Raw genomic sequence first — 15,618 nt, forward strand, 5'->3', positions numbered from 1 at the left:
CAGAGTTGCCACGGCACGATTACACTCATCTTCCATCCCATACTACCCGATTTCGGCTCGGAGATTTTCTGAGTTGGGCCGTTGGCCTGACGTGTTTGCAATGGCTGGATGGAAAGTGTTGAACAAGTGGTCGTCCAGTATCTGTTGGCCCGTACCCTCGGGCGTGCTTCCGTTGCCCCAATAATGGAATTGGAGGGTCTTTCTTTTCTGGGAGTTTGAAGGGAAACATCCAGAAAGACGCGCGCGAAACAAATGACGAGGCACGCGTCAAGGTGAGAGAGACGAGCTGAGAAGGGCTCTTCTTTGTTCGCATGGGAGCTGTCGACGTCGCCGGTAACATCGGTCAGAGAGAGAGTCAAGAGAAACCGTGTCTCGAACGTCAGTGTGTCTTGCCGCCCTCAGTCAGACCTCAGCTGTAGACATGTTCCGTGAACTGAACTGCTTCTGCGATAGGTGATGTCTTTGGTCGGCGGAGACAAGAGCCCGCCCAACAGCGAGAGCTCAAAAGTGTGTTCGAGGTACTCGGCGCTGGACATAGCATGAGGCGATACTTTGGCAAAAAAAGAGCGAAAGATACCTGGTCCGTAGTAGCCGTATGTAACGAAAAAGGTGAGAGGCTCCATCGAGCCAATGACGAGGTGCAGATCATGGCGCGATAAGGCAAGGTACCTGAGCGGAAGTCTCTCGTTGTCTTGGCTTGGCCGGCGCCCTCGCCTTCGCCCTGGTCCTTGCCGTGTTTGCTGCCGCTGCCGCCGCCGCTGAGGTGCCTCCCACTTTGAGCCGTAAGAAGTCAGGCTTTGGCAAGCATTGGGAAGGGGATCCCTAGCAGGTGCCAGCTTCCCCCAGCAGCCGCAGCAGCATTGACCCAACAGCGGCCGCCCTTGTCAAGTGTCTTCCACCCCTGCGCCGCCAGAAAAGACACGACCAAGACGTAGGACTTGCTCCACCAAGCCCACTGCTCTGCTTCTTACTGGGCTTGGCGTAGACTCACAACCTGTTCTGCAATCCGAGTTGTGTTGTCTCGTTGGAATCTGAAAACACGCGTAGGATCCGTATTCCAGCATGTGCTTTGTAATTAGCTCGTGTGCGTTGAAGATTTAATTCTGGTGTCGTATTTCGTAAGGAATAATGATGTCGAAAATTGACATGGAGCACACGAGCATGTATGTGCCTGACAGTTTGCTCACGCATGTAGAGGACCGTCGATACTTGCTTGTCACTCGAGATTGGCGAGGTATAGGCTTCTCTTGCTATGCGCACGATGCCGCACGCTGCCCGCTGTCGCTTAGCCCGGGACATGGCTTGTCCGTGTCCGAGTCGTGCTGGGGCGAAAGGGAGGATTGGATGTCGATTTCTGGCAAGTCGCCTGGCAGTCGTACCATGGGAGATGAGAGTGGTTAGCAGGCCGACGTCAGGTAAAGACGACCTTAAAGGCCTCTTTCTGATTGAGGTCAATGGAACGGGGTGGCCGCACCTGGGAGCCCAGACCGGGTGAGAGGTGACAGAGAAGCAGCCGAATTAATTGCCCCTCATACAGTGGTTGATGAGAGAGGCCAACGGCAATAGGCAATAGATTGGATGGCATCGACAAGGTCGAAAAGGAGTCGACGGCGGCGTTGCGAGAGACACAGACTTGACGGGATAGAGACATTGCTGCATGGCGCCTGCAGCTTCATGTTGCTGCGGAGGGTGCCATCAGCAGCGAAACTGCGGGCAAGGCAAGGTGCTGGTGCTGATGAGGTCAGGTACGTACCGGAGAGTGCGGCGCGGCGCTCCTGCTGCAGATATCCACACTGTGCGTGCCTTGGGCCGTGCGTTTATCTGTCTAGCGTACCCGGCCAGGTGCGGATCCCTCTTATCTTCGTCGACAGCGCTGTGAAGAAGCTTATCTTGTGGCTTGACCTGTGCGGATGTCCACTCACCTCACACCGACACTACATAGCGTCGACCCACTCTCGATCCATCTTTCCGATCTCCACTTCCATCGGAGCCAATCAGTCGGTGGGAAAGTCCGGACTTCACACGGTATCGGCACTGGCCCACAGCTGGGAGTGAGTGAGGTGGGCTGGGCTGGGCTGGCTGGCGGGCTGGCTGGGGTCCCACTGCGGGCGCCGCGCCTGCCCTGTCGATTTGCCCCCCCCCTCCTCTCCTCCAGTCCCCTCCCTCATCGTCACTGCTGCTGCCAGTGCCGGCCCTCCTTCTCTCTGCGTCTGTGTGCCCATCGCTCTGTGGTCTTTTCCCTCTTGGTTCTGACGGAAGTGCAGAGGAGAAAGAAGTAAGAGTCCCCATCTGAGGTGCATCCATTATCCTCGTCCAGTGTCTTGGCTTGCTTCCCTCCTCGAGCCTCCACTCCAAGACTGATGAATGTGTGAATGATGTCCACTCTCCTTGCCCACCACCACCACCACCACCATTTTGTTGCCCACTCCCAAAAAAAGCTGAACCAGGCCCCATCCAAAATCCCCAATTCACTCACACACCACCACCACCACCACCACCGACCACCGCTACCCTCCATCATCCACACCCAGCAGCAAGCAGGAACACTCACACTTTCGTCAACACCCCCCGACCCGACCCCCGACCCCGGACTCTTCTGTCTGGCTGTCTGCTCTCTCACTCACACTCTCCCGCCCAAATCTCTCTTTTTTCTCACGCACGCACTGCACTCACCACTCGCCCATCGCTCTGCCTCCGTGGCTGCCCGCGCTAGGTACTGACACACTGCGCACTATTACCTTTTGCCTGGGCTCGCCTTGCTTGGCCTCCCTCCTGCACTCGACACCAGACACCCAAACGGGGAGAGGAAGAAAAAAAAAAAAAAAAAAAAAAAAGGACTAAGGACCCTCGTCTTGTTCCCCCCTCGTCTTTTAGTCCCGTCCTCCCCGGAACGTACCTTTTCGCCAACCCAACCGACCTTCAACCTACTGCGTCCCGTCTCCCACCTTACCGTCCTTTTTTGACTTCAACTCTCGACTCGCCTCGCAAACCGCTGTCTGCCTCTTGTGTCCTGTCAACCCTTTAGGATTCTTTCTTCCTTTCCAGGACGCTATCGCCGACGACCATATCGAGCCAGCAAGTGACCCAGCACACTCCTCTGAACGACCGCATCTCGCTCTCGCCGGAACCTTCACTCCGACTCTTACGTCGTCTTTGCGCCTCTTTTCTTGCTAGACACCGAACCCACGACTGCAACTTTGAACCGCAACCCACGATCGCCCCGACCGGAACGATCATGGCCAACTGAAGCCCGACCGTCGCAGCGTTTCTCTTCTTCGGCCGCCGTGCGAGCCTCGTTGCACGTACTCCTTCGCCCCTCATTATGTCGAGTCGCCGATTGATACTCCCCCGACCAGTTCAATTCCACTACTCTCACGCATAACATGGAACCACAGCACCCTCCCCACTCGAGGAACTCTCATCATCCTCAACTGCAAGCCCTCATTCCATCTGCATCCAACATGCTGCCCTTCAGGTCTGCCGCTAGCACGCCCATGACCTCTCCGGGCCTCTTCAGCCCCTCGAACCCGCATCCGAAGTCGAGCTACCCGACCCAGTCCTCCTCCGATTCCAACACCCCGAACGCCGAGACGAGCAGCCCATACCTACATCCGCTGCAACATCACAAAGTCAGAGAGTATGTCTTAGTCTTCCCGTAGAATAGCTGTGTCCCCTCGCGATCGCTTCAGGTGTTGAGACCTAAGGCTTGCGAGAGGCGCAACGCCTCAGTCAAGTCGTCAGCCTACACTGGCGGGGACTGTCGCGAAACCCCGCGACCAGGGAGGATAACCTGATAAGCTAACCTTGTGAAACCTCAGGACGCACAAAGCTTTGATCGACTCCGACAGCATTACCGGCCGAAAACTCATCAATCAGTATGAAGTTATCGAAGAGATCGGCCGGGGGATGCACGGCAAGGTCAAACTGGCGCGGAATCTCGAAACTGGCGACAACGTGGCCATCAAAATCATTCCACGATACTCGAAGAAACGCCGTCTTGGCAAGGTCATGGCCATGTCCCCACAGGAAAAGACGATGCGAGAGATTGCCATCCTCAAGAAGATGAGACACCCCAACGTCGTATCATTGCTCGAGATTATCGACGACCCAGAACTTAAGAAGATCTACCTGATTTTGGAGCACGTCGAGTTGGGCGAAGTTGTCTGGAGAAAGAAGGGTTTGCCTCACATCTGCCTATACGAGCGGCGCCGAATCGAACGAGAAGCCCGAGGCGAACCAGCCACGCCGGAGGAGGAACAGTACGATCTCTTGATGGAAAGACGCTTCGCCCTCAAGGAGTTGAAGCGAGCCAAGATGACACAGGCCAATATGGGTGTCCATGATTTCTGGAGCATCGAGCACGGGATTTCCGATGATGCGAGTTACAGCTCCCGGTCTCGTGTTGCATCCAAAGACGATTTCACCACACTGGAAAGAATCGGGGCCGATGGTTCTCTGCCAAACTCCCTCCAGGCGTCTCGTACTACTTCAAGAGCCCCGTCACGATCGCAGTCGGTCAACTCCATGAAGAACAACCCCGCATTTGACCAAGAGTCCTTCGCCATCGAGGATGATATGGAAACACCAGGCCCCCTTCGATCTAGCAACCCAGGCTCTGCCACGGCTCTTGACGGAACAATGTATGGGCCCTACATTGAGGAGGCTGCTCTGCGGGGTCGCTCACCGAGCATGGCTGACTCCATCATCTCTCACATGTCCTCGGTGGACTGGAATTCTCGGATGCACGATCCCTTTGCTGAAGACTTTTCCTACGTTCCTTGTTTTACGCTTGAACAAGCCAGGTCGACCTTCCGAGACACTGTCTTGGGACTGGAATACCTGCACTACCAGGGCGTCGTGCACAGGGATATCAAGCCCGCAAACCTATTGTGGACCAGGGACCATCGCGTCAAGATTTCCGATTTTGGCGTTTCCTACTTTGGCCGTCCCATTCGAGATGGAGAGCCCGACGATGAGACTGTCTCGGAATCTGAAGCACAAGACTTTGACGACGATCTTGAGCTGGCCAAGACGGTCGGCACGCCTGCGTTCTTTGCACCCGAGCTGTGCTACACAGATCTGGATCGTATGGAACAGCCCAAAATCTCCGAGATGATCGACATCTGGTCCCTTGGTGTCACGCTGTACTGCCTCATCTACGCGAGAATTCCTTTCCAGGCTGAGGACGAATGGCAGATGTTCAAGAAGATCGCGACCGAAGATGTCTTCATCCCTCGCAAACGCCTTAAGCCTGTCGATCCATCCACGCCTCCCAACTCTGAATCCCTTTTCAAGCGACACAATGTACCGCCATACAGAGATGACAATGAGCTCGCCTACGAAGATATCGACAACCTTCTGTACGACCTCCTACGACAGATGTTTACGAAAAATCCCGAGAAGCGGATCCGCCTGAGAGATATCAAGAGGCACCCATGGGTCGTCCAGGGCATCCCGAACCCCATTACTTGGATTGACGATACCGATCCTGCACGGCCATCTCAGGGAAGACGTGTCCAGGTCAACGACAAGGAGACTGCGCACGCCGTCGTGCCCATTGCCTTCCTAGAGCGTGCGCGGTCTACGATCAAGAAGACCGTTGGAAAGTTGATGCACCCTTTAGGGGATCGAAGCGACAGCAAGTCTCGCCGGAGAGCCGCCAGTAGCGCTGCCAGCTCGGCTGGGGACAGCATGTACAACGTACCGCCAACCCCTCACTCGCGAGATTCGCGTCGCAAAAGCCTCAAAAGCGAGGACTACTTTTCTAACGTCAAAGACTTCGCCGTAGGCAGCGAGCATCCTTTAGTTCACAGCCAAGCAGCCACGCCATACGAGTCACCCTATGACCCTCTCGCAACTGCCATCGCCCAGCCTGCCATCGGCCAGGGAGCCGCCCTTCTGCACGTTCTTCAAAACACCTTTCACAACAGTCACAACAACTCTCGGACAAATAGCGGGACAGCCTCGCCCTCGGACCAATCTACAATGGCAGGTACTGCGTCGACTTACAGACCCTACCACCAGTACTCTCAGAGCCCTTCCAACGGCAATAGCTACCTCACTTTGACCGCCGGTGTTCCTGAGGTCAAGACACTGCCACCTACTCCATATGATGGCACCACCGACGACCCAATGAAGGAATTCCGCAAAGCTCGAGGCATAGAGGCACTCACCGAGGAAGCTTTACGGTCTCGGTCTGTAGATCGCGGTCTTTTTGCTAGCAACGACAAGCGCGCCCCCGCACATGTTGGTGTCAGCACCGCTGTCGCTCCCGGGACTCTTCACCGGATGCCCAGCCGTCCACGCCCAGTCCGATCAGTCGATCTGGGCAAGGCAAAGCAAGGCAGCAGTGGCCTAGCGTCGCCTTTGTTCTTCTCGTCCCGATCTGTCACTGGGTACCAGCACAGCCAGCCTCAATCAGACTCCAACATTTACGAAAACCAACGGGCGAACGCGGATCTAGATGAGCGACCACAGACGGCCCACAGGGTCGAAACTGTTCGCAACCTACCAGAGGCCAGGACACCGCCGCCTCGAAAGTACAACACCTCAACCCCCGAGTCTTTTGCACGCGCCCAAGACGAACAACACCGGAAGTACATCGACGACTATCAGCAAAGGCTTACCCAGCTGCAAAATGACGCCGATGGCGCTACATCTAATGTTGACCCCACCGAGCTGCCCTGTCCGATATCGCCTGACGATGAGCTCTTTGGCACGCCGCCTCCACCATCAAGGGAAGATACCATGGAGACCCGGCAGTCATCTCGTTCAACATCAAATGCGGGCCTAGCTTCTCCCTTGACGAGCCCGAGTGAAATCACGAGCCCCGTCTCATCAACCAATCACCCGTCAAAGGAGGAAATGCTTGTCTTCCAGTCTGACCCGTCCCTACCAGCGTTACTGAGCGGCTCTAGCTCTGTTTCTGCGGACTTGGATGTAGAGCCACTGGCCGAACCCGGAGTGATTCACCCCAGGCCGGCGCTCTTGGAGACGACTGATTCCCTTACTCCTCCTGCGTTTATGAAGGAGCCGATTGCGGGCTTCCCCCTAGAGCATTTTGAGCATCCTTCATTCGGAGAGCACTCCGGGCTGGACATTCTGCGAGTAAACCCAAGCCCTGTCAACCGGAGCTTGGCCCCGCCTCAGTACACACCTGAGCTGCGACCCCAGGACGACGAGGACGATGATAGCGACAGCGATGAGGGACTTACGATGGCCAAAACGAAGAAGAAGAAGTCTATGAATCCGGCTCCCACAGCTAGCACCAATGAACGGGTTCACTACGGCGCGAGACGGAGAGACACCAACATCAGCATCGCCAGCACCGAGACAGCTAAGAAGGTCATCGTGCATGGCGATGAGGTCCATACTTCTTGGGACTGAAGAAGCCACCATTAGCACCAAACTATCTGTACACTGCCTTCAGGCACATCCTAGCCAAGCATCGATACACGGCTGGCGGATTTTTGAATTTCACCAGCAAATTCCATAAGTTGGGCGTTGGCAAGATTTCCTATTTACAGCATACTCGAAGACAGCATGCAATCAGATTGCACATTTTTCTTTCTCTGGCGTCATTGCCTCGGCCCCAACAGAACGTTGGCGGATTCCAGGACTGGATGTGCTTCACTATCACATAGAGGAGGACTGCATCTGGTCGACTGGGACGGAGCTGACTGCTGTTCACTCCAACTTTCTTCTTGCACACATAGTTCTCTGGCGGCGCTGTATGGACGGGTGGAGGTATCTCAGAGCAGACTGTGACGATTAAACGTGGACACGAGAAAAGTGACGGCACGACGAAGGAGAGGAGGACTCGGAGGATGGGATGAATATGCTCGGGAGCACAAAGGAGCCAGGCGAAGGGCGTCCTGCCAATAGACTTCTGTTTTTACCCATCAACAATCTTCAACATTCACACACACAAACACACACCCACTTTTTGCTTTCTTTTGTCTCCTGGGAAAGGGAGTGTAATGGAGGGGAGGCGGTCTCGGTTTGTGGCCTCAGCCACTGGTTTTTACTTCTATCCCCAGACGTCGTCTAGGTCATTTTTCCTTGACAGCATGCAAAGCATTTTCAAGAGCGTTCAGGTTTTCCGGGAGGAACAACTGTTTTTCTAGTTTCTCTCCCGCTGTAATGGTTGGATGATGTCGGCATGTAAACACCCACAATAACCCCCCCTACTTCTTCTTTTTACTTCTATCACAAATTTGAGCAAATAAGACTTGGGACATATTTCCCTTTTGTCTACTATCACCTATGACCTCTCTCCATTGCACCAAACTTTCGTGAATCTGTGACGTAACTGTGGTTCCGAACTCTGGAAGGCTAAGTAAAACAGGAATGGTGGCGACAGCAATTCAACAATGTTTGCAGATGGAAACTAGTTGGTCATCGCCTGGAGGAACTACTGCATTCTTGTCTCCCCAACACCCACCACTGGGGAAAGTACGTCTTCATCGGGCGGAAACAACATGGTATTGAACTCTGTCTTTCTTCCCTTCCTGAACTACATTACGCGATGAAAACTGCCACCTCACGCTACACCACCACACCCTTCACCCCAAAAAACCCTACTGGGCCAACAACAAAATCCGTACATTTGTGCGGTTTATCCCTCCCACAATCCCCAACTACGTGGTATCAGCATTAGGCGCCCCCATGACCCCGCGACCGAACCACTCGGCGACGGTGCCGAAGCGGTCCTCGCCCCTCTCCAGTTCGGCTTTGAACAGCTCGTGCTTGCCGGCCGTCTCGATCTGCGTCTTGCGCAGGGCGCGGATGGTGGCGTTGTCGGTGGCGCACTGCGGGCACTCGCCCTCGACGCGCAGGCAGCGCTGGTGGAAGCTGTGCTTGCAGAGGAAGTGGACCGCCGGCAGGTCGAGCTGGGCGGTGCAGACGGAGCAGCGGGAGGACTGGAAGACGGCGGGCTTAGAGCCGAGCTCGGCGAGCTCGGCGCGCTTATGCTCCGTCTCGCTGCGGAATGCCGTGATGCGACGGCGATTGGCGGCGATCTCCTTGCGCTCGCGGTCGATCGTCTCGTGCAGGTAGGGCTTGATCATGCCCATCGTCGCGACGCCGCCTCCTGCCGAGGACCCGGTTTGGCCGACGAGCGTTTGGATGACCTGCAGCGGGGCCATGAGGCCGTCCCGGTCGATCTTGCCGAGCACGTTGGAGAGCTCGACGGGGCCGGCCTCTTCGAGGATGCGGGGGTCCGAGGTCAGGTAGGCCAAGGCTGCTGGGTAGAGCTGGGGTTCCTCGGGGCCGTACTTGCGGAGGGCTTTGATGGCGCCGCGGGTGTCCTTTGCTGACGTGTAGGAGCGGAAGATGTCAAAAAGGAGGCCTGATTGCTCCTTGACGAGCGTTGTACCGTCTTTGAAGTCTGAGAGGTGGGAGAGAAGAAGGACATTCGAGCTTTCCATGGGTATGTCTTGGCCCTCGATGAGCGTCTTGGCTTTATTCTCCCATTCTTCCTTGTGCTGATCCCCCTTCTTCTCGTTGGACTTGTGGAGGTACATCTCGAATAATGTCGTGTATAAATCTGTTCGGTCGTTCTCCTCCAGAGCTGGCTCCTTGAGGCAGGCTTCCAGGAAAACGATGAACTCATCGGGGTGGTCGATGAATGATGAGAAGGCCGTCCGTGGCCGCGGTGGCGAGTACTTTGGTGCTTGAATATCTTCGGGATTCATGATGAGAGAGGCGTCGCCATTGATCGGCTTCGTCTGGTTTCCTGGTGTTGAAGGACTGGCGATGGAGGATGTGTTCATGTACGGCAAGGGAAGGAAGTTGGAAAGGTTCTGGACGGCATTCGCGGCGCCTGCAACATAGCCTCCAGCTGCGACACTCTCTTCATTGTCTTCAATGGGGATGATGTGTATCCTGGGACGGTATTTGCCTGTGTAGTAGTCGATGAAGAGAGTAGTTGCGTCTTTCGGGCAGTTCTCTATGAGGACCCGAGCGTATTTCTTGAGACAGGGATACGCCTATAGAGGTGTCAGATATCAGTTGTATTAGGGCATGCATGCTACTTACCACCTCCGGATCTTGACGCCAGATAAAGTCCAGCGCGTCTGCGTATTTCTTCGAATCCTCAATGAGGATGTCCACGACCAGGTCGGTTTCACCGTGTTTCTTAGCAAGGTACGCCGCTTGTTCATAGTAGCCTCCTTGCCTGCACATCGATATGGCGGTCTCGAGATCAAACTTCAGATCACCCGGAGATTTGATAAAGGCTTCGAGCTTGTCAATATCTTTGAGCTTGGCATAGCAATTGAGCAACAGCGTTGTGTGGTCTGCCGTCGCTTTGCGATGCTCGTGTAGTTGCTCAAGGTACTGGATAAGGTTGTGTATCCTTTGAGTGTCGAGGAACTGCATGCATTAGTACCTATCTCCAGGAGAATTGTAGCCGACTTACTTTTCTGATGACCTGTGACGGTTCCGTCGTGTCAATAGCCTTGATGTACTGGACCATCGCGCCGTCATAGTCGGCCTTCTGGTACAGATGGTCGCCGAACCTTCGGAAAATGCCACTCTGCTGCGTGGCGTCCATCTTCGACTTCTGCGCCAGCTCGATGGCCAAGGGGAACATGTTGCGCTGATAGAGCATCTCCAAGCGCTGCTGCAGAGTCCTTTCGTGGAAGCGGTTCACTTTGCCGTCCTGGGTAAGGACAAAGAGGTCGCCCCAGATCTGGAAGATGGCCTTGAACGGCGAGATCAGGGACTGCGTGTGTCCAATCACCCTCAGGTCCGGTTCCAAGAGGACAAAAGTCGACGCATTGAAGAGGGCATCGGCAGCTCCGCCGCCAAAGCGCCGCCGCATGGTATCCGAGGGCTTATCGGTGGTCGGAGATGACGGGGGGCAGATCAACGCGACGTAGTCTTGGTAGATCGATACCAACCGCTTGGGCGACTCGTATGCCCGCGGCGCTCCCCTACCCTCCAACGTGTACGTATAGATAGCATCCTCCCTAGCCACGACAACGTCGCCCGTCTTTTTGTCGACAGTCATGCAATCCACGTTGCAGCCCAGGTCCTCTACCGTCTTGGGCGGTGAGCTGTGGCCTCGTCGAGAGATGGCCAGCTTCAGGATGCGAGCCGTCGTGGAGATGAAGAGAGTCGTTACACCCTGAACATCGGTCATCAGCTCGATGCCCGTGACGGGCTCCTCCGACTCGTGTACGGTCCGCTGTTTGGCGCCCAGGTCGTTGATGAGATCGCCTCGGATCAGCGTCACGGCACCATTGGCGAAGCCGACCGCTACTTGCGTCAAGTTGTCGAGGAGGTCGATGGCTGATATCTGCGGGCGCGAATGTCAGCGATTAATGGACACAAATTCCTAATGCTAAACACCTACCGGAAACTGCTTCTTGTTGTTCGTAATGTTCAGGGTGCTCAGGCAAGTCGGCATGTTGGTCTTCTTGACCAACTTATCCAAAGCCCAGATCTTCAGCACCGGCTCGCTGCTCAGGTCCTCCTGCGATATTTCAGCCAACATTACCCTTTCGTTTGTCATTCAAAGTTCCACCTACAGCGACCGTCACCAGCAAGCTGGTCCCCTCGATCTGGCGCATGTGTGTGATCGTCCCGACATCGTGAGCCTGGAAGTTCTTGACGATCTTCCAGCTCGAGCCGACGATCCGCACGAATCCATCGTAGCTCCCGAGGAAGAGGCTGTCGGAGCCGGAGCAGACACTAGCGATCTCGTTGCTCTCGAAGAAGGCGCGGGTCTCGTCGTCGGCGAGTCGGACCTGGTTGACGTCGAAGAAGTCGAATGCCTTCCACTGCACCGTTGGAGTCTGTCAGTCGGTGTCGGACATGGGGCAGGGCAGTACCTGGGATCGCGCATTTACCTGAAAGGCCATGGCTACATCTCTCGGCGTCAAAGGCTCGTCGGAGGGGCGGCGGTGGGAGTTGTGTTGTGGGCGACGCTGGGTGTCGGTCGATGTCGGTGCCTCGCGCTCCAATGACGCCGCTGTGGGGAGCTTCGGAGCTGTTGCTCTCGCTGGTGCTACAGCACGGGAGTGCTGCTGTCCAACGAATGTGGGTCTCAGACGTCTGCATGCTCTCAGCCACATGAGGCGCAACAACAAGCACCAGCCACATATTTACCCCAGCATGTCACTGACGATGACCTGTGTTTGGAGGATGCTTACGTTTGACGAGACAAATCAATTTGAACTTTATCCATAGATTTACTCCTCCCACGAGAGTGTCTAGTACTGGGTATCATAAAATTCCAAGTGCAACAACGCCATAAGAGCTTCGTACTATCCTATTTCGTGAACCCTGACCTCTTCAGTTCAGCACCAAAACTTACTGGAGAGGTCTCATTGTGAATATTCAAGTTTCTCATGTCAACCAAGGGGACCATCGAGGGTCTTCCGTGGGCGCATTGGAACGGAAATGCGCACTGACCCAGCCGTCGCACAAGATCTTTGCACTCATCTTTTGACAGAACGTCGTTAAACATGATGGCGCCTGCCAAGTCAGAATATGCTTGAAGGACTCATTATGGAATACTCACTTCGACAAGACCTCGAGTGTAACAAGTCGAGGATTCCTTGAGGACAACCGTGGAAATTGGATACCCAGTCGATGTCACCACCAGCGATACCCTTGGCAGCAGTAAAGGGCCGAGTAGTCGGTCTGCCCTCCTCCTCGAGCTTCCATATCTCATTCCGCAAGACCTCCGCAAGCAGCTTCGGATCCGTCATGCATCTCTCATAGATGCTTGGTGGGAGACTCAGCACCTCAAACTTGGGTAATTGCCTGCTCTTGTGCCACCAATCATTCGCCAGCATGTAGAAGATGCCCCATCGACGCAGATGATGAGCATATCTTCGCAGCAAAAGATGCTCCTTGTTGGAAAACTCGAACTGAAGGGGCTTCTCAAGAGCCTGCGTCCGTGCAACCACCTCGTCGGACCCATCCGCCTTCTCAAAGTAGTTTTGCATCAGTGCCTCGAGTCGACATCTCTCGTCTGCGGCATGCTGATCGACAAGTACCAAAACTGAGTTCCGTTGAAGTTCCGGCCGTGCTCTACCAGACACCTGTTCTCGGTGTAGTTTTATGAGGATAAACTTTGCGTCAACCTGCGACACAACCTCAGCCCCAAGTAGGGCAGCCTTGGAGATGCGTCCAGTCAGTTTGATGTTGGACATGGATGTGTGGTGGCAACATCCAGCATCAGTCGCCTGTGTCGACCCAACATCTTCATCGCCTCCGCCCAGAGATGTATCATCAACGCGAGGGACGGCAGATTGAACCGGCTCGAAGACAGGGTTCTCCCATTTTGATAGCACTCCTTTAAACCAGTCGCTGGGTTCTTTTGCTGGCTGAGCACTATTTTCTTTGAATCGCTGGAATGCTGATGTAAATGGGGTATTGACGTTGGGAAACTGGGATGAGTCCTGTGATACCTCTTGTGGTTGTGCTGATTCCGCTAATCCAGTCTCTGTAGCTGTGTATTGTCTAGCCTCTTCTGGGGAGGACTCCGAGCTTGAGGCTTGGTACGGAAGCGCGGCCTTTTTTGGTGAAGCGAGAAAAGGCACATCTTCGAAAGGTCTGCGCAAAACGTTGCCTGAATCATCGAGAAAGCGCAAGCTTGGTTGTAAGTCTTGTTCCTCTTCCTCGTTTACGGACGACACTGCTGTCGCTAGTGGACTTGCTGTAGACGATATCGGTGTGGATCGCCCGGACTTGGAAGTGGCCGCCGATACTTGCCCTGCTTTGACTCGTTGCCAGAGATCAAAGGGTGAGTCTGGTCTTGGGGTAGGAGTGGCGGAATTTGAGCGGCTTGATGCCATTGACACAGGCCTCGACCGTTTACCGGGCCTGCCAGATGATTGAGTAACTTCGTCCTTTCCTTCATAACCCGGTCGTCGCAAAGAATCATTGAACTTATGAGGGCGGAAGTGATATTTCTTCAGGAACTCGTGACAAACCAGCTTGAGCAAGCCAATCATGTCTGATAGTGTCCGGTTGCGTTCCTCTAGGAGGTCTTCGAAAGAGGAAGTCAAAAGAGGCCGCACTCCCGATGACGAAGAGATTCGGAAGTGGAACATGGGCCAACGATCCAAGCCCCTCTTCGGTCGAACGTTCCTGTTAGCGAGACCTTTGAGGCTCACCAGTAGTTCATCCTGGTCCAGTGACATGTCCACGTCTTCTTCAATCGCAAAACCGGAGTTGACAAAGACGCGATTGACTTCCGTATACAATACGTTGGTGCCGTGTTCGTTAGCCACGGGGTGGATACCAAAGCTGATAAACTGGGCTCTGCGAGTTGCCACTGGACTCAACGAGATACACCCATCAATGGTTAGCTTCCCTCTTGTGGCCCCGATTGGGATCCATGAGACATGATCCAAGCCACCGGAAAGGCCTGACTGGGCCAAAATCAATGATGAGTGGCCAAGGAGATTGAATTTTGCCGTTTTAATTGACGTTGAGGTGGGCTTGAAGCGTATCTCATTATTGTGGATTGTGTCTCGGGCATAGAGGGCAACAGGCGACGGCCATGCCAGCAGGAGAGCGGCGAGGTCGTGAACCAGGCGGGACCACTCTTTGTCGACGGCAGCTTTCTCAGCAGCCACGGCTCTCTGCTTGACTCTGACGGCCATTGAACCGAAAAGGTCCCTAACGATGACTCGAGTTCCATGGGCAAAGGCAAGGAGGCGCTGTTCCGGTAAGGCAGGGACGTTGCGTGCCAGGACTTTGGCGTTATGAAGCGTCAGAGAGTTTTGGGAGTTGTGCAGATGGTGATGAGATGTGATGGAAAGCAGAGACAAGGCGGCAAGTGAGGCGAGGAAGTTGCCGCTGGCGCCGTGGGCCTCGCTCTCAGGGGAGTGTCTAGATGTGTCTAAAAATGCGTCAACCGACGATCGAACGGGAGCGTCAGTGCGGCAAGACTTACGGTACAGTTTGCCTAGTCCGCCAGCCTCCCGAAATTCGATTGGCAGGATTCCAAGCCCATCATCTTCGACTGTGCAGTTGCCCCGAGAGTAGTCGACGGTGATGTTGATCCTGGTTGCGCCTGCATCGAATGAGTTCTTGATAAGGCCGCAGACAACGGCGTTGAGAGAGGTGATGGTTGCTGAGGAACTGATGCGGCGGATGACGTCCTCAGGCAGCGGCTTAATGGACATGATGGCGGCTGTGGGCTCGAGGCGCCATGACGATGTGCCTTGGATCGAGCAAGCTGACCGCGATGCACGTGGGAGTTGGTTGTTGGGTACGTTTGGAAGTGTTGGTTCGCTCCTCCTTCATCCAAAAAGGGCCGGTGGATGTCGCTGCTGGGCGAGATTGTAAGTGAGACGTCACAATTCGACGGAAGGCGATAACGATAAGAGCGGGTGCCAGCTGCCCAATGGCCCAGCCACGGCACTTCAGGTGTGGCTGGGCTGAACGAGCCACTCACAGGGCAGCAACTACTACTGGACAGCCAATCTTAAAGGCCCCCCAGATGCCCAGGTAAGCGGGCGACATGCCACTCTGCCTCCGTACTTTCTTACAGTTCAGCTAGTCGCTCAAATCAACGCCATACGAGTCTGAGAGTTCGAAAGTGGGAACTAGGTGTCGCAGGTGTCTGAGAACTGAGCTGAGAGCTTTGACCAT

The 15,618-nt window shown here is 54.9% G+C and overlaps 2 protein-coding genes across 2 annotated transcripts; one reads left to right on the plus strand and one right to left on the minus strand.

Annotated features, from left to right (window-relative positions):
• Positions 1-3,461: 3,461 nt before the first annotated feature.
• On the plus strand, positions 3,462-7,386 carry ssp1 (Serine/threonine-protein kinase ssp1; the record flags this gene model as incomplete). The annotated part of the gene is made up of 2 exons (XM_037317491.1): positions 3,462-3,637; positions 3,819-7,386. The coding sequence occupies 2 exons, from the start codon at positions 3,462-3,464 to the stop codon at positions 7,384-7,386; spliced, it is 3,744 nt and encodes a 1,247-aa protein (XP_037182866.1).
• A 1,253-nt stretch (positions 7,387-8,639) lies between these two features.
• Positions 8,640-15,149, minus strand: CGCA056_v002233 (Vacuolar protein sorting-associated protein 11-like protein; the record flags this gene model as incomplete). Its single annotated transcript, XM_037317492.1, has 9 exons — positions 8,640-9,989; positions 10,039-10,374; positions 10,421-11,302; positions 11,360-11,479; positions 11,535-11,786; positions 11,856-11,977; positions 12,421-12,483; positions 12,530-14,863; positions 14,918-15,149. 9 exons carry the CDS (start codon positions 15,147-15,149, stop codon positions 8,640-8,642), a joined length of 5,691 nt encoding a protein of 1,896 aa, XP_037182867.1.
• Positions 15,150-15,618: the final 469 nt, after the last annotated feature.

This window comes from Colletotrichum aenigma, assembly GCF_013390185.1.
Source record: "Colletotrichum aenigma strain Cg56 chromosome Unknown KSG_Cg56_contig02, whole genome shotgun sequence".
Taxonomy (NCBI): Eukaryota; Fungi; Ascomycota; class Sordariomycetes; order Glomerellales; family Glomerellaceae; genus Colletotrichum; species Colletotrichum aenigma.